The following is a 24,662-nucleotide window of genomic DNA, read 5'->3' as shown; positions in this document are numbered from 1 at the left end:
AATTCTTCGCCATCACATTCTTCCCATTTTGGATCGACAGAGAGAACTCTTTCAGCAGGACAATGCCAGGCTGCATACGGCACGTGTAACAATGGATTTCCTACAGAATGAGAACATTAATGTGCAGTCATGGCCATCAAGATCACCAGATCTCAACCCCATAGACCATCTATGGGACGAACTGGACAGACGTGTACGCCAGCGTGACCTGGAACCTCAGACACTTCCGCAACTGTCACATGCACTGCAGGAAGAATGGACTAGGATTCCACATGCACAGATTCAGAGCAGTGATTGCTGCTGCTGGTGGCCACACAAGGTACTGATTTCAGCGCCCTCGTGCGACGCTGTTTGGTGACGAAAACGCCTCCACTGCCATCAGTCCATAGCAAGAACACTGTCACATACTCATGTGAAATACTTCCGGTATGTGCGCAGAGACGTAAACACGCTTTGAGACTTTGCTCCTCTTGTTTAAGGTAGTTTAGCCATTTTCTAAAGGTATAATTTGCAGAATTGTATGATATATCTGTAAAGGTAATCTTTTAAACACACCTATCACTTTTGTTGATCAACCTTGATAATTTGCAAGACCAATATATGTTCATTGGATAACCTTTGTTTTAACGCATCGGGATGCACGTGCAAGATGGCGACCAGTGATCAATGACCAGTGATCAAGCAACGGATACATCAGTGAGTGGAGACACAGCAGCACTGCAGGAGTTAAAGCAGCTTTACTCAGGTAAAGACATTTCCCAATGCTTTGCAATGTTGCAACTCGGCTTTTGAAAGGAAATAGATGCAGTGAGAAATGAGTTTGTTGCTGTGAAAGTAAAAGTGGCAAGTTTGGAGAGTTTTGTGACCTATGCGAATGACGCCTTGCGCGATATTCATGACCGGGTGGTTTCCAACATTGAGGATAAAATTGAAAGTGAGAAGCAGGAGCGCTTGAAGCTGGAAGTTTGGGGAAGGAAATGGAATGTTGTGATTAGAGGAATAGATGGATCGAAAAAAGAACTGGCTTGAGAAACTGAGAAAAAGTCAGGGATTTTTTGGTTAAGACATTGAAAATGTCTAAGATTTTGCCAAGAGTGTTCCTCTCCAGGCGGTATATAGAAGGCAAAAGAAACATTATTGTATGGTTCAGTAACCTGTAACGATGTTTTTGATCACGCCAAGAGGCTCCAAAAGGAATCTGGTTTCAGCGTAGTTCCAGATTTAACGCCTGAAGCGGGAAAACTTAGCGCTAATCTACTTCAGAAGTTGAGAAATATGTCTGAAAGTGAACGCAAGAAGACAAAACTGGTTTGTATAAAAGACTATCCTTTTGTTGGTTTAAAGCCTAGTCAGTGGCAACAACAATGGACTACTTTGTTTATTAACTATTACTGAAATTACATTTTTCACATTTTCCTATTCGATACTTACCTGTTTTACACTATTTGCTTTGTTTCATGTTTCACTATGAATATGTAAATATTTGAATATATTGATGTGTATATATCGATACATGATGGGTTTTTTCCTATTTAATTTACATCAATATTAGAGTTGCTATCAGAGTAAATGTCATACGGGGAACACATGGCTAATTTGAATATTTATGTAAACAGTAGCTGTTACCTGTAGTATTGTTATGTGTTACCATGTTAATTTCATGTCTCAGAAATGCTTTGTCTGTGCTTTGTGAACATAGCATGGCCAGTTCTCTAATAAGTTGTACTATGTGAGTTACGCTTCTCTGGGATTGTGAACTGTGTATTGCCTTCGGACATAATAACATTGCATTTGGCAGATAACACAAACTTAGTGTGTATGTATAGGTGTGCGTATGGGTGCCTGCATGCGGGTATCCTTGTGTGCATATGGTGTTATATATAAATATTTGAATGAAACGTTTAGTGTGTGTGTATAGGTGTGCATATGGGTGTGGATGCCTGCATGCGGGTATCCTTGTGTGGATATGGTGTTATATATAAATATTAGAATGAAACGTTTAGTGTGAGAGATATGTAGTTTATTGTTATTTTTATTATCGGAATGCTACAATCTTTTGGTGGTGTTTTTGTTTATTTCCTTGCATACTCAGTTTCGTTTATTTATCTATCTTCTTAACCCGTTTCCTGCCGTTGATGTGTATACACGTCAAGCGTCATCACAATGACGTCACTTTGCATTGTTTTCATTTAAAAATTGTTTTCTAAATTAATTGTTGACATTTTTGTCAAAAACAAAGTAAGAAAATGTCAATAAATAGTCTTAGAATGACATATCCAAATATTTGCTAAATTGCTGTTGTACATCTTATGTTTTTTTAAAAACAAAAATGACCCGTCAAATGGCGCGTGCTACTGTTTGTTATTGGTTCTTGGGTTTTTTGGTAGCGGTTTCTTTTATCTCTACAAAGTTGTCATAATATACTATTATATATGAACTACATTATGACAGTTGCATTAAAATAGAAGAAGTATCACTTTTAATGCCTTAAAAAAGGTACAAACACAATCAAATAATTGTAATCCAACAGGGGAGGGGGGGGGGGGGGGGGGGGGGGGGGGGGGAGCACCATGCATGGTTTTTATTAATAAGCATATAGTATGGCCTGTACGGTAGCAATTGGTGAGGATGCGTCGGGGGTATACACACCAATTTTTTTTGTGTTACGCAACACCCCCCAAAAATTGTGCGGTAACTATATGGACCTATATAAAATGTGAAAATTACAGTAGGATAATGGTTTGCAATAGATTCAGAGTAAGTAATCACGTGTTTTATTTTTAAAATACGGTGATAACTAAAATTTTTAAAATAACAATTAAAAAGAAAAAAATCCCACGTATTTTAGCAGGGCGGACACTGTTGTGTAGGCAACGACCCGAAACATTGTTTTTGTCTCAAAAATCGTTAAACAAATTATTTAATGCAAATAAAATGTTGTATTCAGGATGTAATAATCACAAATCATAAAACGATCCTATATTGTTGATAAAAATATCAAAGAAAACTTGCAAAAACTTTAAAGTGTAGTTGACCTATATTATCGACGCTTGACCCAGATACAATACTTCGCAGGACCAACTGCCAGTGATTTCTTCTTCTTTCACTCCGTCAATAAACATGTCAGAAGAAGTTGCACAAATATAAATTCATGATTCTGATAATAATGTTTTCAACATTTACTTGTGTGACATCTCAAGTGACCTATTGCGGTAGGGAGCACATTTTCTATGTCCGCTTGGACTACTGTGCGTTACGCATAAACGTTTCACATTTTTGACTTCTCAAATTTTTTAAAATCAGTTCCAACTACATTTTGTGCCACACATAAACACATTCTGACCTCCCTCTACAAGGGCCTAAGCGACAGGGCCCAAAATGAAAAAAAAAAAAATGAAGAGGCATAGGCCTAAGTGTACGGGCTCTCAGTTTCGTTGGGGATGCAGGCAGATTTCTGCCAGAGTTGAACGAAAATCCCTGAATCTGGTTAACAAGAATTATTCGTATTAGCTGTACTGCCAAACAGCAGGGTCTCAGCTAACGGGTACAGGCAATGGTGTGTGTGTGTGTGTGTTTTATTTTTTATTTAACGACACCACTAGAGCACACTTATTAATCATCGGCTATTGGATGTTAAACATTTGGTAATTTTGACATACTAATAGTCTTAGAGAGAAAACCCCCAACATTTTTCCATTAGTAGCAAGGCATCTTTTATATACACCATCCCAAAGACAGGATAGTACATACCACGGCCTTTGATATACCAGTCATGGAGCACTGGCTGGAACGAGAAATAGCCCAGTGAGCCCGACGATGGGAATCAATCCTAAACCAACCGCGCTTTACCACTGGGCTGCATCCCACCCCTGGTGTGGGAGGAATGCATTGGGGTGGGTGGGGGGGGGGGGGGGGGGGGGGGGGGGGTGGAAGTGTAAGATAATAGAAAAATAGTTTATTGATACTGATGTTTTAAGTATGTAACCTCCCTGAAATGACAACAAAATAGTGTCTTGCACCTTCCATGCTCATTGGTTCATTGTTTAAATCCTAGTTACAGCCATGAACAGCTATATAGGGTTGCAAATGAATCACTACATATTTTTACATGGATTACAACTAATAGTGTCAGAGTGAAATGATGGAAATACATGGTGAAAAGGTTTTAGGCCAGCTCATTTGCCCGAAATGCTATACCTGGATAGTATTGAAATAATATATAAAGGCAAACAGATGACCAGTGTATATAACTTGTGAATGTCCCCTAGGTGGGGATGGAGTTCACAATAGTTATATAGAAAATGCATATCCGTGACCCATTTCCTTGTAAATTTGGTCATTCTACCCCTCTCCTAAGGGTGGGGCATAAATAGGGGAAAATTAAGCCAATTGTCATGTCCAGGAATACCATACAAATATCAATTTTGCGAATTTCGTTAATGTCGTATCCCCTGCCCCTCCCCCCCCCCCCACCTGCCCCCCTCCCCTCAGGTAGGAGACAAATTCATTAAAACATCTATCATATAGACAAATGCATTTAAACTATTATGTTTTCAGAAATACTAGACCATTTCGAACCACATTTATTTGGTAGTTGCTCTCACCCATGGAAAACCCAAAACCATGAATTTGGTCATTTTAATCCCCCTAGGAAAATAGGTGCTCTGCACTCCATGTGTTTGGTAGTTGTGGTCAGCAGTTTACTCAGGTTACCGTTTATATCTACTTTGTATCATGCATAAGTGTTCAACACTGGATACACATTATGTATATGTTACATATTAAATTTTAATTAGGGCTCACATGTTGATGTATGTTTCTTTGGGTTTAAATTTGTTTTAGGTGATTGGACATTTTTCTTTTTTTTTACAATTGTGACCATGTGAAGCACTATTGCAAGTATCTTTTGTCACAATAAATTACTGAAATGCATAAAATACTTTTTACTATTTCTATTATTCTAATATCAGTGTTCAGGGTTTCTGCCAGAGGGTATGAAGGGTAAAATTATGTACCCTAAAATCTTGGGAATTAATGGATACGTTTTAATAATTTTTAGAACGATTATAGTAAGATAGCTGCTGCTTAAAGTTTGTACATGAAATGCAGTGTCCATTTTAAAAGATTCCGTACCCCATAACCACCTAGTAGCGGCAGTTATGATCTGGAGTTTTCAAGTACCCTCAAATTATTGATTACTGGTGTCCTTTACTTTTGACCTTATGACCCAAAAGTTGCATGCACACAGCAAATAGTTTCCAGTTTTACATACATTACCATGGTAACCAATAGTTTGCATTGGTTACCATGGTAACAGTTTCGATCTGGGTACCATGGTAACAGTTTCGATCTGGGTACAATGGTAACATATAGTTTTGAACTGGTTACCATGGTAACAGAATTAATAAGCTTCATATATCTTTTCTACAGGCATAGTACAATTATGTCACTATACATTGTTGTTTTTTCTCAGTCCTTGAAAATGATTTTTTTTTCTTTCTTTTTTTCTGTTTTGCATTGGTTACCTTGGTAACAGAATTCACAATTTTCACCCTTCTCTTGTAAATAGCTGGGAGCTTATTATTACATCATTATACAGTGATTTGTATTCAGATAAATTCATTTAAAACATTTCATATGGGAAACGGTTCCTCTTTTTGCATTGGTTACCATGGTAACAGAATTAATAATATTCATTTGAAAATGACAGGAAGTGAAAGGGCATATACCTTTTTTTAAATCTTGTGTCATTTGACAAAAATATATAAAGTAATAGAGATAGTATACATATTTTTAGTGTCTAGGTAATATTGGACACAATGTCCACAAGTTACAAAAATGTGTTGATGGTAGTATGTGCATTTGACCCTATTATTCAAAAACAAAATTGGCTGTCTACTTAATTCTTTTTCTAAATCAAGTAGTATGGTTAATAGATCACACCATAGACTTAAATTAAAAGCAAAATATTAGTTTTAAATTAAAGTTTTCATAATTATTAATACAAAATGGTATACTGAAAGTTGCAGGTGTTGCCATGGTAACATACCTAATATAACTGACTATAAAATGTTAGCGTTATGTAGGTGGATATTCTTAGTATATATGTCTGTAATTTCATGCTGAAATGTCAACTGATTTTAATAATATTACCAGAAATGTATAATAGTTAATGTTGGAAATTATGTTCATAATTTACAAAAAATGCGTTGATAGCCGAATGCGCATCTGACCCTATTTTTCAGAAAAAACGCGGTTGTCGACTTAATTTTTTCTTTACATCAAGCAGTATGGTTAATAAACCACAGCATAGACTTAAATAAAAAATAAAAATATTAGTTTTTAATTAAAGTTTTCATAATTATTAATGAAAATATGATATATTGAAATTTGCAGCTGTTGCCATGGTAACATAAATAATATAACTGACTATAAAATATTAGTGTTACTTAGGTGGATATTCTTAGTATATATGTGTGTAATTTCATGCTGAAATGTCAACTGATTTTAATAATATTACTAAAAATGTATAATAGTTAATGTTGGACATTATGTTCATAATTTACAAAAAAATGTGTTGATGACAGTATATGCATTGCACCCTATTATTCTGGAAAAAAAAGGCAGTCTACTTAATTTTTTCTTTAAATCAATCACTATGCTTAATAAATCACAGCATACACTTAAATTAAAAGAAAAATAGTTGTGTTTTATTCATGTTTTCTTAATTATTAATGAAAAAATTGTATATTGAAATTTCCAGCTGTTGCCATGGTAATATAAATAAAATAACCATCTACAAAATGCTATCATTACGTAGGTGGATCATTATGGTATATATGGGTGTAATTTCATGTTACAATGTCCATGGATTTTAATAAAATTACTAGAAATGTAGAACAGGTGAAAATTCTTTAAATTTAGCAAAAAGAAAGAAAGAAAGAAAGAAGTGTTTTATTTAACGACGCACTCAACACATTTTATTTACGGTTATATGGCGTCAGACATATGGTTCAGGACCACACAGAGTTTGAGAGGAAACCCGCTGTCGCCATTACATGGGCTACTCTTCCGATTGGCAGCAAGGGATCTTTTATTTGCGCTTCCCACAGGCAGGATAGCACAAACCATGGCCTTTATTGAACCAGTTATGGATCACTGGTCGGTGCAAGTGGTTTACACCTACCCACTGAGCCTTGCGGAGCACTCACTCAGGGTTTGGAGTCGGTATCTGGATTAAAAATCCCATGCCTCGACTGGGATCCGAACCCAGTACCTACCAGCCTGTAGACCGATGGCCTGCCACGACGCCACAGAGGCCGGTTTAGCAAAAAGAATGCGGGAGGATAAGGGTTAATATTATTACTACTAGTATTACTATTACTATGAGTATTACTATTACTATGAGTATTATTATTACTATGAGTATTACTATTACTATGAGTATTACTATTACTATTACTATGAGTATTACTATTACTATGAGTATTACTATTACTATGAGTATTACTATTACTATGAGTATTACTATTACTATGAGTATTACTATTACTACTAGTATTACTATTACTATGAGTATTACTATTACTATGAGTATTACTATTACTATGAGTATTACTATTACTATGAGTATTACTATTACTACTAGTATTACTATTACTATGAGTATTACTATTACTATGAGTATTATTATTACTACTAGTATTACTATTCTATGAGTATTATTATTACTATGAGTATTACTATTACTACTAGTATTACTATTACTATGAGTATTATTATTACTACTAGTATTACTATTACTATGAGTATTATTATTACTACTAGTATTACTATTACTATGAGTATTACTATTACTATGAGTATTATTATTACTATGAGTATTACTATTACTACTAGTATTACTATTACTATGAGTATTACTATTACTATGAGTATTATTATTACTACTAGTATTACTATGACTATGAGTATTACTATTACTACTAGTATTACTATTACTATGAGTATTACTATTACTATGAGTATTATTATTACTACTAGTATTACTATTACTATGAGTATTATTATTACTACTAGTATTACTATTACTATGAGTATTATTATTACTACTAGTATTACTATTACTATGAGTATTATTATTACTATGAGTATTACTATTACTATGAGTATTACTATTACTATGAGTATTATTATTACTATGAGTATTACTATTACTATGAGTATTATTATTAACCATATAACCGTAAATAAAATGTGTTGAGTGCATCGTTAATAAAACAGTTCCTCTCTTCCTTTTTACATGGGTTACGTTAAAAATAATACTGTCAGTAGAATGAATGAAAAACACAGAGAGAAGTTTTAAGGCCAGCTCATTTTGCCCGAATGTCTTATTCGTTTTTACCCGAATTCGAAGATTGCCTCCCCCCACCCCCGGATGCTTATGGTTGGTGTTTGACCTATTTTTATTTTTATTTTTTTGTTCCCACGACTGGTATATCAAAGGCTGTGGTATGTGCTATCCTGTCTGTAGGATGGTGCATATAAAACATCCCTTGCTACTAATTGAAAAATGTAGCGGGTTTTCAATGACCATATGTTTGACATCTAATAGCCGATGATTAATAAATCAATGTGCTCTCGTGGTGTTGTTAAACAAAACAAACTATTTTATTTATTGACCTGTTTTCCAGTTATCTCCCTTTATATCTGCATTTCTATATTTTATTAGTATGCTGGGTGTTATATCTTGGTCCCCCATTTTTATTTATTTATTTGGCAAGACTCTTTGCCTCTATTTCATTATTATTTGTTTTTAATTTGCCTTCCTAAATATATACTGCACTTTTAATGACTGTTAATAACTGGATTGCTATACATATTTTTTTCTTCTTCTTCTTCTTATAACTGTATTTAATTTTGATTTATTTTCATTATTATTTTTGTATTATTATTATTTATTTTTATTTTTATTTTTATTTAATTTTAATTTAATTTAATTTTATTGTATCGTATTTATAAATAAATGTATTTATATATTTTATTTATTTATAAATATTAAACGATACACTGTTCCTTTTGTTTACAAAAGTACATTGTAAGTGCAACGTTAGGTTCGAGAATGCCATGCGCGGAGAGGAGTTCCCTCAATCTAAAAATAACGCTGCCGGATAGGTATTCGCGATGTCATTTACGTTTATGCATACCAAAAAGCAAATAAATTTAAACGCGATTAGCAATCCGCGTTTAGCCGCTATCTGCATTTAGTTTTATCCGCTCCTCATGCATACGGCCCCTGGTCTTGATGGTTTTACTGCCCAAGTTTTTTTGGCAAGATTTACATGTATACATGATATGTTCTTTAAACTATGGTTATGAACATGAAAGTTTGTCCGTAACACAAAACAGCTTGTATCCCAAAAGAAGGAAAACCCAAATACTATTTGAAAAATAGGCGTCCTATATCTCAACTTAATGTTGATTATAAAATTGCATCTGCAGCAATTGCTAATCGAATTACAAGTATTTTATGTGATATAATTACTGAAACACAATATGTTTTTATGAAAAATCTATATATTGGAGAATGTACTAGATTAATTATGGATTTACTCAAAAAAACAGGGGACGAAGAAATTCCTAGAATTCTTCTTCTTTTAGATTTTGAAAAAGCTTTTGATTCTTTAGAATGGTTTTTTTATTAAACATGTTTTACGGTTCATTGGTTTTGGTCTGTCTATTGCCCAGTGATTCAATACTTTTTATGGTGATGTTTCAAGTTTCATATTAAATAATGGACATTTGTCTCCTTTTTTTTCAATAGAAAGTGGGGTCAGACAAGGCAACCCACTGTCACCATATCTATTCATAATAGCAGTCGAAGTTTTAAGTGCAGTGTTAAAATACGACCACAATATTAATGGAATTAAAATTAATAATACAAAATATCTTATCATGCAATATGCTGACGATACATCCCTTATGTTGAACGACACGGAACAGTCACTGATTAGAGCACTTCTTTTAGTAGAGAAAATTTGCCGCCTGTTCTGGTCTGAGAGCAAATTTTGATAAAACACAAGCTATATGGATTGCACTTCTTTTTGGTCTTTTTATAAAAAAAATTTTGCTTTTAACAGGCCTTCTAGAATTCAAAAAAAATTCACTGGCCTTGAAAATTCACTGGCCATAGATAAAATTTCACTTGCCCAATTTTTAAACACTAATGAAATAAAAACACAACAAATGAAATTAAACCACTGTTAACTTTATGATATTAATAAATAATTAAATATGTGATACATTAAAATATTCAAAATATAAAATGTTCATTAGTACAGGGTTTTATCACCTATGTTTCTAGACTCCGATAATGGGCACCATTCCCCACCATTCTCGAGAGGCCATGTCATTTTTTATTCACAATTTTGGAGTAAAAAATTCACAATGTGAATTTAAAGTAAATCTCATTCACTTGACAAACTTTCCCTCCTCAATAAAGTTTTGTAATGCACAGTAGATACATTTATTTGAATAAACACAAGTACATGTTTAGCATTACTTTTTAAATTCTAACTTAGCTAAATAAGATGTTTTTGAAATGCAACTGAAAATTTCCAATCTTTGGTAAAATGACGGTAAAATTCCCAATGCCAATGGTTGTCAAGTCAAATTTTAGAAATAAAACCCTGTAGTAATAAAAAATATTATTAAGTTAATATTTATTTCATAATATAAATTTATTCCTAATTAACTTAAACTCAAAATTAAGATTGTATTAATGTATGAATAAAGATCTACATATCTGATATGTAACGAAGGAGTGGGGGTAACGCTATTTGTTGTACAGCGCGACTTTACTCCCCTTGAAATTATCGCACAAGTCTTAACCAACCCATGACCCTGCATAAATTTGTCCACTCGCACCGAAACACGATTTCATGCATGTACCACAAAGTGTAAGCTTTATTATAAAGACAACTTGAATAAAGTTTTTATTCTATCGTTCAACATTGTAATGCGAAGTCATCCATTCATGTTTACCGAGTCACGTGGCATACATGGTTCTAACATGGTTCACTAGCGAATTTGTTGCTGTACATTCTACGATATCAAATGCTCATGGAAATTAACAAACCCAGTTTAAATGCTGATCAAAAACATATTAGTAGCAAGATTATTTCATAGGTGTACATCGTTTTGACAGATTTTCGATGGTGATTACAAACACCTCCCACGATAACAGTGTTATACTTTACACAAAGGAAATGGTGGTAAATCGTATTTTGTAAGTCCAATACATGGAACAGCGATCGAAATAATTAAAATTGTGACATATCTGCTTCACACTGCTAAAGTTTGCCAAATCCTCTTCTAATAAGTGGGCAATCTGTGTCAGTTCTTGCCATTGTTTTGTCGAATTGTGGTAAAATTTAAAGATAGACTTGATGTTCAATTACAGTTGACGTTAATTAATCTGCTGTTTCACATTGTTGTCATGGTTGAATTATATTAACCCCACTAACCGGAACAAATATGGTGACAAATCGAAAGTAGCAATTTGTTTGGATTTGTTTTCTTTTTTGTTTGTTTTCGGGGTGTTTTGTTGTTGTTGTTGTTTTTTTATTATATTTTGTTCTGTCTTTTTTTATTACTTACCATCGGGAACAGGTAAACACATTTTTTGGTGGCCCGAGTGTAAAAATCACTGGCCTCGGGCATCGGGCCACCGTATCTAGAAGGCCTGGTCTTAATAAAATACTATATACGGTATTGTGTCAAGTAGCCTTGTGTGTCCTGTAGTTGTATTATTGGTGACGTATAATGTAGTTGTTACGGTACCACGGTATTGTGTCAAGTAGCCTTGTGTGTCCTGTAGTTGTATTATTGGTGACGTATAATGTAGTTGTTACAGTACCACGGTATTGTGTCAAGTAGCCTTGTGTGTCCTGTAGTTGTATTATTGGTGACGTATAATTTAGTTGTTACGGTACCACGGTATTGTGTCAAGTAGCCTTGTGTGTCCTGTAGTTGTATTATTGGTGACGTATAATGTAGTTGTTACGGTACCACGGTATTGTGTCAAGTAGCCTTGTGTGTCCTGTAGTTGTATTATTGGTGACGTATAATGTACTTGTTACGGTACCACGGTATTGTGTCAAGTAGCCTTGTGTGTCCTGTAGTTGTATTATTGGTGACGTATAATGTAGTTGTTACGGTACCACGGTATTGTGTCAAGTAGCCTTGTGTGTCCTGTAGTTGTATTATTGGTGACGTATAATGTAGTTGTTACGGTACCACGGTATTGTGTCAAGTAGCCTTGTGTGTCCTGTAGTTGTATTATTGGTGACGTATAATGTACTTGTTACGGTACCACGGTATTGTGTCAAGTAGCCTTGTGTGTCCTGTAGTTGTATTATTGGTGACGTATAATGTAGTTGTTACGGTACCACGGTATTGTGTCAAGTAGCCTTGTGTGTCCTGTAGTTGTATTATTGGTGACGTATAATGTACTTGTTACGGTACCACGGTATTGTGTCAAGCAGCCTTGTGCTTGAAACATGAATGGGGTACCTGTAAAAAAAAAAGTACTCAAATTTTGTGTGGAATTAGGGTAGTCATAGACACTACCCTTTATCTCTAAAATGAAAAGCTTAACCCCAAATGTTTTCTGATACACTTTAAGGGTGAGGGTGACAGTATTTATATCTGCGGTGTTTATGTCTATTAATATGCTGCACCGGTAGGAGTTTTAGCCACATGGTACTACTGTTGTCTATGGGATTTGATTTCATAGTATACACTCTTAAACTGTATAGGTTTCATTACATTTTAAGGAACATGTTTACCACTTTGGTGCTAGCTGAGCTGGTGTTTTTTAATCACATGATTTTCCATTAATCATTCTCAAATATAATTATGTCTTAAGTTTGTGAACATTGCATGCCTAAAAGAAACACTACGTTCTATAAAATAAAATGTTTAAATGTATACTCACACAGGTAACATTTACTTCTGAGTAGCTTTTGTTGTCATGGATGCCATCAACTTGCAGGCAGACTTTGAAATATCCACCTATAAGTGTTAGTTTTTTCACAACTAGAACTCCATTGTCAGTGGATGAAGAAAATGACACATTAAAGCTGTCGTCACTAATACAGAAGTTGTAAGTCTCTGATTCGAAGCGGCTGAAAGTCCATTTATATTTGTTTATTTCAAAGTCACTGCCACAGCCTCTTTCATTAGACAGTGTGAACCGAATATGTTTAACTGGGCTGTATACACGCTCATCGAAACTCTTATATGAAGCACCCTTGATTTGAATGTTCTCAAAGCAGTGATATATCCATGGTGTAGGTAAAGTAACTATAAATGCATCATTTTTATCAGTAACACTCCCAGTTGTTCCATGTTTGATACTGACACTGATTCGTCCTCCTTTTGTAGGTTTATACATGAACGTGGAACAGAGATACTGATTATTGTTTCCAGGATTTCTGAGTGTTTTGAAGTCAGGTCTACAGATTAAGTCACCTATTTCTGCACTGTATTTGAATGTTATGTCTTTACGGATTATCATAGAGACCCTAACCGTATCAAACAGACTAACCTCTTGTTTATCCAACCTAATCTCTGTATCAGATTGGATGCCTGAAAATAAAATAAAAGCAATGTGGTGCTTATTAAATGTGACAATGAGATCACAAAGTGTTTAAACTACACTGAGTTAATAATTAGATTTCTATTACAATCATTAATTGAAAGGCATCGGTCCAGCCATAGCAATTGAGTTGTTAATTTCTGTATGAAAATACATGTAATAATCGAGGCCTATATCAGCCTGTTTTCAATTTTCTTACTAGTAGATAATTCATTAATGTTTAAAGAAACAAAGAAAGAAATATTTTATTTAATGACGCACTCAACACATTTTATTTACGGTTATATGGCGTCAGACATATGGTTAAGGACCACACTGATTTTGAGAGGAAACCTGCTGTCACCACTACATGGGCTACTCTTTCCGATTGGCAGCAAGGGATCTTTTATTTGCTCTTCCCACAGGCAGGATAGCACAAACCATGGCCTTTGTTGAACCAGTTATGGATCACTGGTCGGTGCAAGTGGTTTACACCTACCTATTGAGCCTTGCGGAGCACTCACTCAGGGTTTGGAGTCGGTATCTGGATTAAAAATTCCATGCCTTGACTGGGATCTGAACCCAGTACCTTCCAGCCACCGAGGCCAGTCATTAATGTTTAAAGACTAGTTTCAGAGCTATTTGATAAAAATTCCAAAATAGGCCCTGTTTTAACATCTGATATTGAAAATTTCCTCAGGTGAGCATGGCTCCGAAACCCCCTATACATGTATTTTCACTCCCTCCAACCTTCAAACTGACAGTACCCTCATCTTCACTTCCAAATACACTCCACAGGCACTGTATATAATAAAAGAAAGTTTCTTGTTTCTAAAACACTCGTCCTTTTAGTTTTATGAAAATTAAAAAAAAGAAAAAAAGAAGAATTAAAAAACCCCAACAACATCAAATACAATCACTAGTGACTTGTGTTGAATGTGATAAAAAAAAAAGTACTACAAAGACGTTAAATAGCAATGTTCAATATGGCAATATCTTAAATGCCCCTCCCCCATAATCTCAAATTGCAAGGTCTGCAATATCATACCCAAAATGTTAGTATCATGGCAGTATTTGATCCCAGATTTTAGTTTGGTTTTGTATTTGACATGTCCCATTGTCTGACCGTAGCATCGTGACAATCATCAGGCCGTCAAGTGAGGCTTTGTATTTGACATGTCCCATTGTCTGACCGTAGCATCGTCACAATCATCAGGCCGTCAAGTGAGGCTTTGTATTTGACATGTCCCATTGTCTGACCGTAGCATCGTCACAATCATCAGGCCGTCAAGTGAGGCTTTGTATTTGACATGTCCCATTGTCTGACCGTAGCATCGTCACAATCATCAGGCAGTCAAGTGAGGCTTTGTATTTGACATGTCCCATTGTCTGACCGTAGCATCGTCACAATCATCAGGCCGTCAAGTGAGGCTTTGTATTTGACATGTCCCATTGTCTGACCGTAGCATCGTCACAATCATCAGGCCGTCAAGTGAGGCTTTGTATTTGACATGTCCCATTGTCTGACCGTAGCATCGTCACAATCATCAGGCCGTCAAGTGAGGCTTTGTATTTGACATGTCCCATTGTCTGACCGTAGCATCGTCACAATCATCAGGCAGTCAAGTGAGGCTTTGTATTTGACATGTCCCATTGTCTGACCGTAGGTAGTACAATACCAAATAACTTCCGGCTGGGTCAAAGTTCGAGGTGCACCGAACTTTTGATAGAGAAGTGAACACCACAAGTCCTGTGATTGGTTATAAATGTGAGTGTGTTGGTTGTAAAAAATAATAGTTTCATCTGGGTAAAATAAATGTGCAATTTTATTTCATCTAGTACCAATGTGTCAAGTAGCCTTGTGCTTGAAACATGTATGGGGTACCTGTAAAAAAAAGTACTCAAATTTTGTGCGAAACTAGGGTAGTCATAGACGCTACCCGTTATCTCAGAAACGAGCAGCTTGACCCCCATTTTTTTCTGATTCACTTTAAGTGTAAGGGGTGGTAGTATTTATATCCGTGGCATTTATGTCGGTTGATACGTTGCAGGTAGGAGTTTTAGCCGCATATGTTACTATTGTCGTCTATGGGATTTGATTTGGTAGTATACACCCCGTAGCATCCTTACAATCATCAGGCCGCCAAGTGAGGCTTTGTATTTGACATGTCCCATTGTCTGACCGTAGCATCGTTACAATCATCAGGCCGTCAAGTGAGGCTTTGTATTTGACATGTCCCATTGTCTGACCGTAGCATCGTCACAATCATCAGGCCGTCAAGTGAGGCTTTGTATTTGACATGTCCCATTGTCTGACCGTAGCATCGTCACAATCATCAGGCCGTCAAGTGAGGCTTTGTATTTGACATGTCCCATTGTCTGACCGTAGCATCGTCACAATCATCAGGCCGTCAAGTGAGGCTTTGTATTTGACATGTCCCATTGTCTGACCGTAGCATCGTCACAATCATCAGGCAGTCAAGTGAGGCTTTGTATTTGACATGTCCCATTGTCTGACCGTAGCATCGTCACAATCATCAGGCTTTGTATTTGACATGTCCCATTGTCTGACCGTAGCATCATTACAATCATCAGGCCGTCAAGTGAGGTGGTGGGTCAAACAAATAGGAAAATAGGAATTTTTGTTGCCTGAAAATAGGGTTAAAATAGGAATTTTACTCACAAAATAGGAAGAAAATAGGAATTTTGTATAAAAGTAAATGTCCCAAAACAGAGAATATTGCTGGGGTCAAGTGAGTGAGCTATCTCAAAAAACTAAATATGGAAATAGAAAACCATTGAAAAGATAATAATACAGCAAAATAAGACAATGTGTATATCATAGGAATAAAACAGGCACTTATTTTGTTTTAAGATGACCTCCCAACACCCCTTATAGCCATCCCGATCCACCACTTTTTATTCAGACAATGCAGTGGTTGAATTTGGTTCTTTGGAGTAAGACTTTTAAAAAGCAACACAATGCAGTATTCCTTTTATGCTATTGAATAATACAAGTTACAAGGTCAACTATTAACTCTGAAATGACAGGGGTGTTAACTGAAAAACCCCCACAACAAGGCATTGCTGACCCAGTGACACCATCAAAAACAGCAGCAATGGCAGTGTGTGTGTATGTGTATGTGTGTGTGTGTATGTGATTGAATGTGGGTATGGACACTATTTTTTAAATTAGTTTTCTCTTGGTAGATCAACTGGATAATATAACTGGATTTAGTAGCTGTGTGCTAGCTGAATTGGTAGAAATATGTCAAATAATTATGATACTGCAGGTGTGCACATTTAATAGAATACTTGTTACGGTAAGCAAAGTACAACCTACAAATGAGCACTGAAGTCCTACTTCCTTAGACACCAGTATATCAGAGGTAACCCTAACAGCTTCAGCTTTATTTTTAAAACCTTGTCTAAGGGAGACATTAACCTACCATAGCCATCCTCTCCAATGGTTTTATACATTTTAAAACAGTTAATGACCACGTTATAAACTGAAAGTAGGTAACCAGCGGGAAATTTCATGATCAACTGGCTACATTGTGTAGCAGTTGTATTAATGGTTGTGAGAAGTATTGTACTGCATTGGTGATATATATTAGTATCATCCGAGATCGAAGCTGGAAGTTTTTATTGGCCTTCTCACTCCCCTAATAGCCCCCCTGCCCCCCCCTCCCCCCATAATGAAACACTGAATGGTTTAGTATGCCTAATTTGAAAAAGGATCATGGTCAATCACAGATCAGTCCAATTACTGCAATGTGTTTGCTGAAAACTTTAAATAATAGCATACATGTATATACACAATGCAATTACATCAATAGATTTTATACTATCTAGGAAGCAGCATCACATGCAGACCACCACCAGAACCTATACATGTTTAAAACAAGAAATGATTAGTATGTAGCTCAATGCATAGTTAACCATCACACAAGGTAACACAACTATCCACCAGCTAGCAAGCTAAACTGAGCATTTATCAGGCTTCACTGGAGCAACTGCATGCAAGGTAACTCAAAAGCACCATTACCTGCAGATAATGAACTAAAGAAATAATTAGTATGACGTAGCTCAAAGTCACTAGGCCTAGACTGAAAGGGTTGCCAAATCCTTTCAACCTTCTAGTTTTGAGCATTCAACAAGATCAGATATTACCAAAAAACAGAAACATATCCATAAATTCAGAAATTATAAATAAGAGGACTTTATATTGCATTGTGAAAATTAATAACTGGAAGCCTGTAACCATGCATCCCATCTGCATATTCAGATTTCAATGACTATGCCACAGATACCACAATATGCCTCATAGCAAATCATCTGGAGCAAATGGTGTGAAGAGAAAAAATATGGTGTCGATAAAAAAATAAAAATAAAATTAGACAGGTCAAAAGTGCACCAAAAAAAAAGGAGGAAAAAATAGGAATTTTCATCAAAAAGAGGGCTAAATAGGGAAAAAGTAGGATACTTGACAGCCTGTTGCATCTAAAGGTATATCAGGTTATGTACTTAAAAAGAACAAACATTCTTGGAATATTAATAAAGCAAAACATGTCCCCTATACTGGGCCTAACAAACTTTCTTATTTGCTAAATTCAGAGATCATAACTCTATGAAAAATGGGTAAATTGTCATGAAAGTTAAAACTGATCTATAACAGAGCATAATAAAGCTATACACAAAATTTTAGCTCAGTATCTTGAGGCATTGGGGGGTGGGGGGGGGGGGGGGGTGGGGGGGGTGGAGAGACAAATTTGGATTTGTTTTGGTTTTTGTTTTGTATCTCCTAAGTTCAAAAGCCATTACTTGATCTGTAACAGTCCATGATATATACAAAATTTCAGCTCAATATCTCAAGGCATTGTCAAAAACCCATCCACAAAACTGTATGTGAAACAGATGAATGAGACAGACAGATGAATGACAGACAGACAGACTGAAGGGCGGAGATAAAACCTATAGTGCCCTCTAGTTGGATTGGTTGTGAACTAATAATACCATTTTACCACCCCTTCCCCAATTAAGGATTTAAAAAAAAATATTTGGATTAAAATATATTATTTATTCTATTGTGGCTTAATGGAAATAATAATACTAGAAGTATATGTATATTAGCTGAACAAGCATTCTGACAGTACTGCTAAAATAGATGTCCCCTACCTGGCCCAACACATTTTCATATCTCCTATGTTCAAGTACCATAACTCTGTGAAAAAAGTCAAACTTGATCTCTAACAGTACATGATAAAGCATTACACAAAACTTCAGCTTAATATCTTGAGGCATTGCGCAAAAGTCCGGAAACTAAATGTGGGACAGACAGGCAGACTGACAGCATGGAGACAATTTTATAACCTATAGTCCCCTCTGGTTGGACCGGTAGGTGACTATTAATCAAGTATTAGCTGTCTGTCACCAGCAGTCACCAGCAGTCTTGCTTTAGCCAGAAACCCGTAATTATGTGAACAAGGTTGTATTTTTCTATATTGTCACATATTGTTACAATTCTTGAGGATTTCACAGATAATTATATATCTGAAAAAAAAACCCTGCTAATTAATGTCAAGCAGATATTAGACAAATTGAACTATTCAGCTATTTGGATATTTTGTTACTGGAATGTTCAGTATTTACACCTTCACAATATAAAGTCAATATGTGTTTTTAAAAAAAAGAGGAAATATAAATACTAAATTAAATCTAACTGGTGAAATGACTTTTTTTTCTTCGGCAAAAGTTGGCTTGAGCATGAAAAGTTGTCAGCAATAGTGAGAAGTCAAAATAGCCACAACAATATTTTGGACCTTAATCCGATTTCTAAATAAAACAGATGTCAAGTCACAGACTTATTTATAATGTCTTTGTGGTCTCATGGTTTATAATTGCACAAAATCCAATATGAACACTTGACACCTGCAGTGATTGCAGTGGACAGCTAGTCAAGATTCAACTGATTTGTATACTCATGCAGTTAATCTGATCAAAGCTATGGGTATGGGTTACATGAAAGAGTTAGGTAAAAGGGTTAGGTGAAAGGGTTAGGTGAAAGGCAGGGCTAAACATTTGCCGTTTTTCATGAGAATCCATGTGGATTCCCATGGAAGCAGTCCACGAGAATCCTCTGATTCTAAGCATTTTCAGAGAAGAACTTTATCAACAGTGTTAGTATATAGAATTCTGTGTCATATGCTACTAACTGTATCTGGATTAGTGTATATAAAACAACTCTTACTAGAAAGAATAACCAATTTGTCAGTAACAGTGTATTCAATTTTAAAGCAAAAAAAAAAAAAGCCAACAAACAAAAAACCCCACAAACATGGTTTTTTTACTGACAGTTTGTTTAGTTGTTGGTTCCATTTTTTTCCTTACAGTCAGTGTTTTTTTAGGTGTCTTACCAGCCCCAAGTTCAGCCAGCAAACATTTGGCTAACGTCTGCGAACTAATTGACTGGTTCCCAATGTGGCCATATGGTTCAGTCTAGCGGACGTTTTCCCTCTCGGTCTGACTGAAAGCAGCCCAGGTTACTTTTCGATGATTGCTTATTCGTAGATAGCGCGTGGGATACTTTTGCCGATGTATTTTGCGCATTGGTTCAATGGTTGTATGGATATTACTGAAGTACATTTCCACTACCGACATAAAGATTTATTGATTAAAAAGAGCACGTAATTCAAGGTTAGGAACATAATATCAGCAAACTAACATAAGAAAATGTTTGATGTAAGTTACTAAAGTTGGCAATCTGATTAAAATTAGCTCTACTGGTCTACCAGTGGATCTAACAGCATTGCATGGACTCCCATGTCCAGGTGACATTTCATCTATAAATAACAATTTAGATATCGACCAATTACACTTCGCCTTTTATAGCATTATTCGGGAACATACAAATTCTAAAAATATTGGGCGAGACGATTTATGCAACAGGCGAACTTGTTGGTCTATTTCAACATTAAAAAACAGGGGGAAAAGTGCAGTAATAACCTCTGGATTGTATAAAAGTATAAATAGATTTTATGGCTATACCATAACAGGGGGAGGGGGGGGTTCGTTTTGAAACAAATTTTATATAAAATTTTATATTGAATTTAGTTTCTGGCATACTTCATAATTTACACAAATCTTTTCGTATACCCTTGGCATAATCATGAATGTTTTCAAATTCTTTTCAAATCACTGGCATGATTTTGCAAGTAAGGTTTTGATTGATCGAATGAAAGGTCAACTGAACATGAGCTCCAGGTAATTAACCAGTGGAGCTAATTTTAATTATTATGTTCCATTTGGTTCTCTTCGTTGGCAATTTGGTTCATAGAAATGGACCAACCACCGCTTGGCTCCAGGCCAGACTAGTCTCGATAAACCACTATGTTTCGAACATGTATGGATTCAAATGTATCCTACACTTTTGAAGCCAGTTTAAACTGAAGCTTGATAACCAGACTTTTTCTTTCTTTTTTTTTGTTAATTCTGTAACGTTTTACTCACTGATTATTCAATTTAATAAATTTGTGGAAATATTTCATGCAAATCCAAGTAGATTCGGATGTTTTATGCTTGCGCGAATTCTGGCACGAATTGGATTCGGAGATTTGCGCGAATTTTTAGCCCTGAAAGGCTTAGGTGAAAGGGTTAGGTCTAACATGTACTTACCACAAGGAGGTTTTAGACAATAACACTTGTGATTGGTCCTGTACTGCACACACATTTCACCACGTTCACAAGGAGTGACAAAGCAGCTATCCTTTTTATCACATGAACTCAGTGTCTGGTAATAATTGGGGTATGGAGAACATATTTCCTGAGACGGCGGACATTTTAAGTACATACATTCGTACGTTTTGTTGTCTCCTTCTGTTACATGGTAAAAACTAGGCTTTAGTCCACAATATGGGTTCTGCCCGTCATCTGAAAAAACAACACAAAAACCCCCCATAAAAAACAAGAAATATGAATGAATGAATGAATGAATGAATGTTTAACGACACCCCAGCACAAAAATACATGGTAAAAATATGAATGAACTGATGATCAACATCAATTAGGGGACAACTATGTTGTGTTTGACCATTTGCGGACGTTAATGCTTATTTTACAGTCGCAAATGTAGTTTTACCAGCAACATAGATGTAGTTATCCCCATTCTAATTCAATAAATGATTTTCTTTTTAAAAATTGTTTAAATAATCGAACACAGCATTACTAAAAGCCTGGTCACTACTATCGTGTTTCAAGTCAACTCTTAATATTGTTTTTTGTATTTTAACATTTTATTAACGACAACACCAGCGATTAGTACCAATTTCACTTATTTTTTTCCGCATTCAAAATACAATCAATTTACACAATTTAAGAGCATGCGTTACATGATTTAGTCACATAACGGTCTGCTATTTAATTTTATATTATAGTAATAGTAAGGCAGTGCATTTATAAATATTCAGTGTAAAAAAAAGTTCACCATTCATTCTCAATCTAAATACATAGTATAAGAATTTTGATAAATCACATAAATGAAGATAATTGTTAATGGTAGACCAGCATTTACTTTCACAAAAGGTAAAATGTACGTATTTCTCAAATAACTATATTTTTTGCATACAAATAATACATGGAGCTGATCTTCAATAAAAAAAACCCTGGTTATTATCTTGACAAAAAGTGCACAATCTTCTCTCATATACAATATTATTAAATTTACCTGTATCTACACATAAACCAAAACTATTACATCTAAATTTTGATAATGCAATTAGGAATCTCAAGGGGATATTCATGTGTAAATAACATTCAACATTTAATAGAGATTTATACTGGTTATAATAATAGCAAGAATCCGAACCGCTCATAGAGGATGCCCATTCTTGTTGTAGAATATCATATAGTCTTTGCTTAAATACATTAATAAACCTACTGATGTCTCCCACATCCTGGCTTACCCATACAAATCCAAAACCAAGTTTGAAAAGAATTGTTTTAATGCCTGTCACCCTAGTAGTATGACCTGCATCATCAAGAGATTTAAGCATGACATAACTCTGTCTGGGCAGTCTGAAAAGAGGAAGCTGTATAAACTTACACGAGTATTTGATAGCACGAGTCATGTAAATAAGTTGGAGAGGAGCTCTTCCGCACTCATCTAATACCAAATATTTTTTACTGACTTCCCCACCTTTAAAAGGTGTTTACAAAATTTAATCTGAATGGCTTCTATTACCTTCCTTCTAGTAATACCCCAGATTTCTGACCCATAAGTTAGAACTGGTGTTATCATAGTATCAAATATTTTAAAGCTATCAGCTACACTTATATCTCCAACCCTTTTTTGGTATCTAAATAGTGCCAACATGGACTTACTTGCCTGAGCAGCCAGACACAGCTAGGTTTTATTCCAGGATAATTTTGGAGTAAACACAATTAATTAATACCCAAATATTATACAATGATACTGTTTCGACTCACGCCCCATTATAAAACCATTTTTCATAAGATCGCAGACGACCTCCTTTCCTAAACACCATCACTTTTGTCTTGTCAAGATTTATTCGCATTCCTGTAGCTTGACAAAACTTTTTCAAAAACCTTAATGTTTAGCTGTAACTGTAAACTTGAGTCGGCAAGAGCAGTAACATCGTCTGCAAACATTAATACGTGCATACTTTCCAGTCACCAGTATAGGGGGAAGCTATATATTGTCAGGGTTATCACTGATATGGGTAAATAATTAACAAATAAATGTTGTTTGATGTCATTAGTTGGGGGGTTTTCATATTACAGCATGTAAACATCAATTTCATTTACTAAAAATATTTTGGAGACAAATGTTAAGTCTATCACCAAGTTTCTTGTCAGTACCACAACGCAACGTTAACAGAAGCAACATTAATATAACCTATGTTGATTTAAATAGTTATTGTCTGATCATTTGAAAGTTGTCATAATCACTAGTTTACCAGCACCGCAGGCAAAATCACTTGTGTGATTACAAAGTTTTGGTCAATTTGCTACTAAAGGTGGAATTGGTATGTTTATTTAACGTCATTACCGTAATGCAGATTCGCAATGGATTGTGTGAGTTTTGCAGTTAAATGACCATAAAACTATGTAAAAAAGAATGGCGTGTTGGCTATGGCACCATTAAACATTGCATAGAGCTATGCATTTTAAGTAAATAGTGTCATTTCTGTAAAATTTAATCAGTATTGCAACATATTGTTTCGTTACAGTACTGACACACTGTTACGATACTGACTGACATAATGGGTACCGTAAAGTGCAAAATAAATATTAATATTTGTAATTTTATATGTGTACGCAAATATTTTCGCGGCTAAAATAATTCGTGATAGGGCTTTCATTTTACATTTTCGCGATGAATTATTTTCGCGACTGTGTCACGCGATAATAAAATCAAAATTACCCATATTTCATTTGCCACTCTTTTCAGTGATGATTTTACGCACACACTTGGACATGCATGTTCACCATGCTGTCGATGGGATGTCAATGTTGTATGCATGTCTGATAAAGACTATTGTCATGTTATCGATGGAACACGCACACGATACAAAACATTGAAAAATGCAAATATCATAAGAAATAACTTTTCATTATTGGTGGTACCTACAAACTTCCATTCAAGGTTACAAAGAAAACAAACAAAACTGAGATTACGTAACAACAGACTTGCACCCAACTGTGTGTCATTTCAATCAAATCCACGTGTTCGATCAAATCCACGTGACCAGGCAGGTTTACAGAATCACGTGACCTTGCAGACCTCTGACTAGGTAAATAATATTATACCAAATCGGAAATAAGTTCGCGCGTAATTAAATTCACGGTGCCATCAATATGTTCGCGATTTTCGCTGTATATTTTATTCGCGAACATATTTGCATATACGGTAGACCGAAATAACTAAAAACTACCATTTTCTCAAAATCTTAAATAGAGTATGTTTTTGAAATGGCAGGAAACTTTCTATAGTAAGTTTATAGCT

At 35.2% G+C, this 24,662-nt stretch overlaps 1 protein-coding gene across 1 annotated transcript in view; it reads right to left on the bottom strand.

Moving 5' to 3' along the window:
- The window catches only part of LOC121384585, a 33,532-nt gene extending 11,970 nt beyond the window's left edge, over positions 1-21,562 (bottom strand). The window contains exons 1-2 of the mRNA XM_041515043.1: positions 21,314-21,562; positions 12,998-13,650 (exon numbers count right to left, since the gene is read on the bottom strand). Coding sequence (XP_041370977.1) covers positions 12,998-13,650; positions 21,314-21,488 — 828 coding nt within the window. The 5' untranslated portion in view covers positions 21,489-21,562. The remainder of the gene's footprint in view (positions 1-12,997; positions 13,651-21,313) is intronic.
- Positions 21,563-24,662: the final 3,100 nt, after the last annotated feature.

This window comes from Gigantopelta aegis, chromosome 10, assembly GCF_016097555.1.
Source record: "Gigantopelta aegis isolate Gae_Host chromosome 10, Gae_host_genome, whole genome shotgun sequence".
NCBI classification, from domain to species: Eukaryota; Metazoa; Mollusca; class Gastropoda; order Neomphalida; family Peltospiridae; genus Gigantopelta; species Gigantopelta aegis.
The sequence above is the reverse complement of the archived record's forward strand: the minus strand, read 5'-3'. Positions and strand labels throughout refer to the sequence as shown.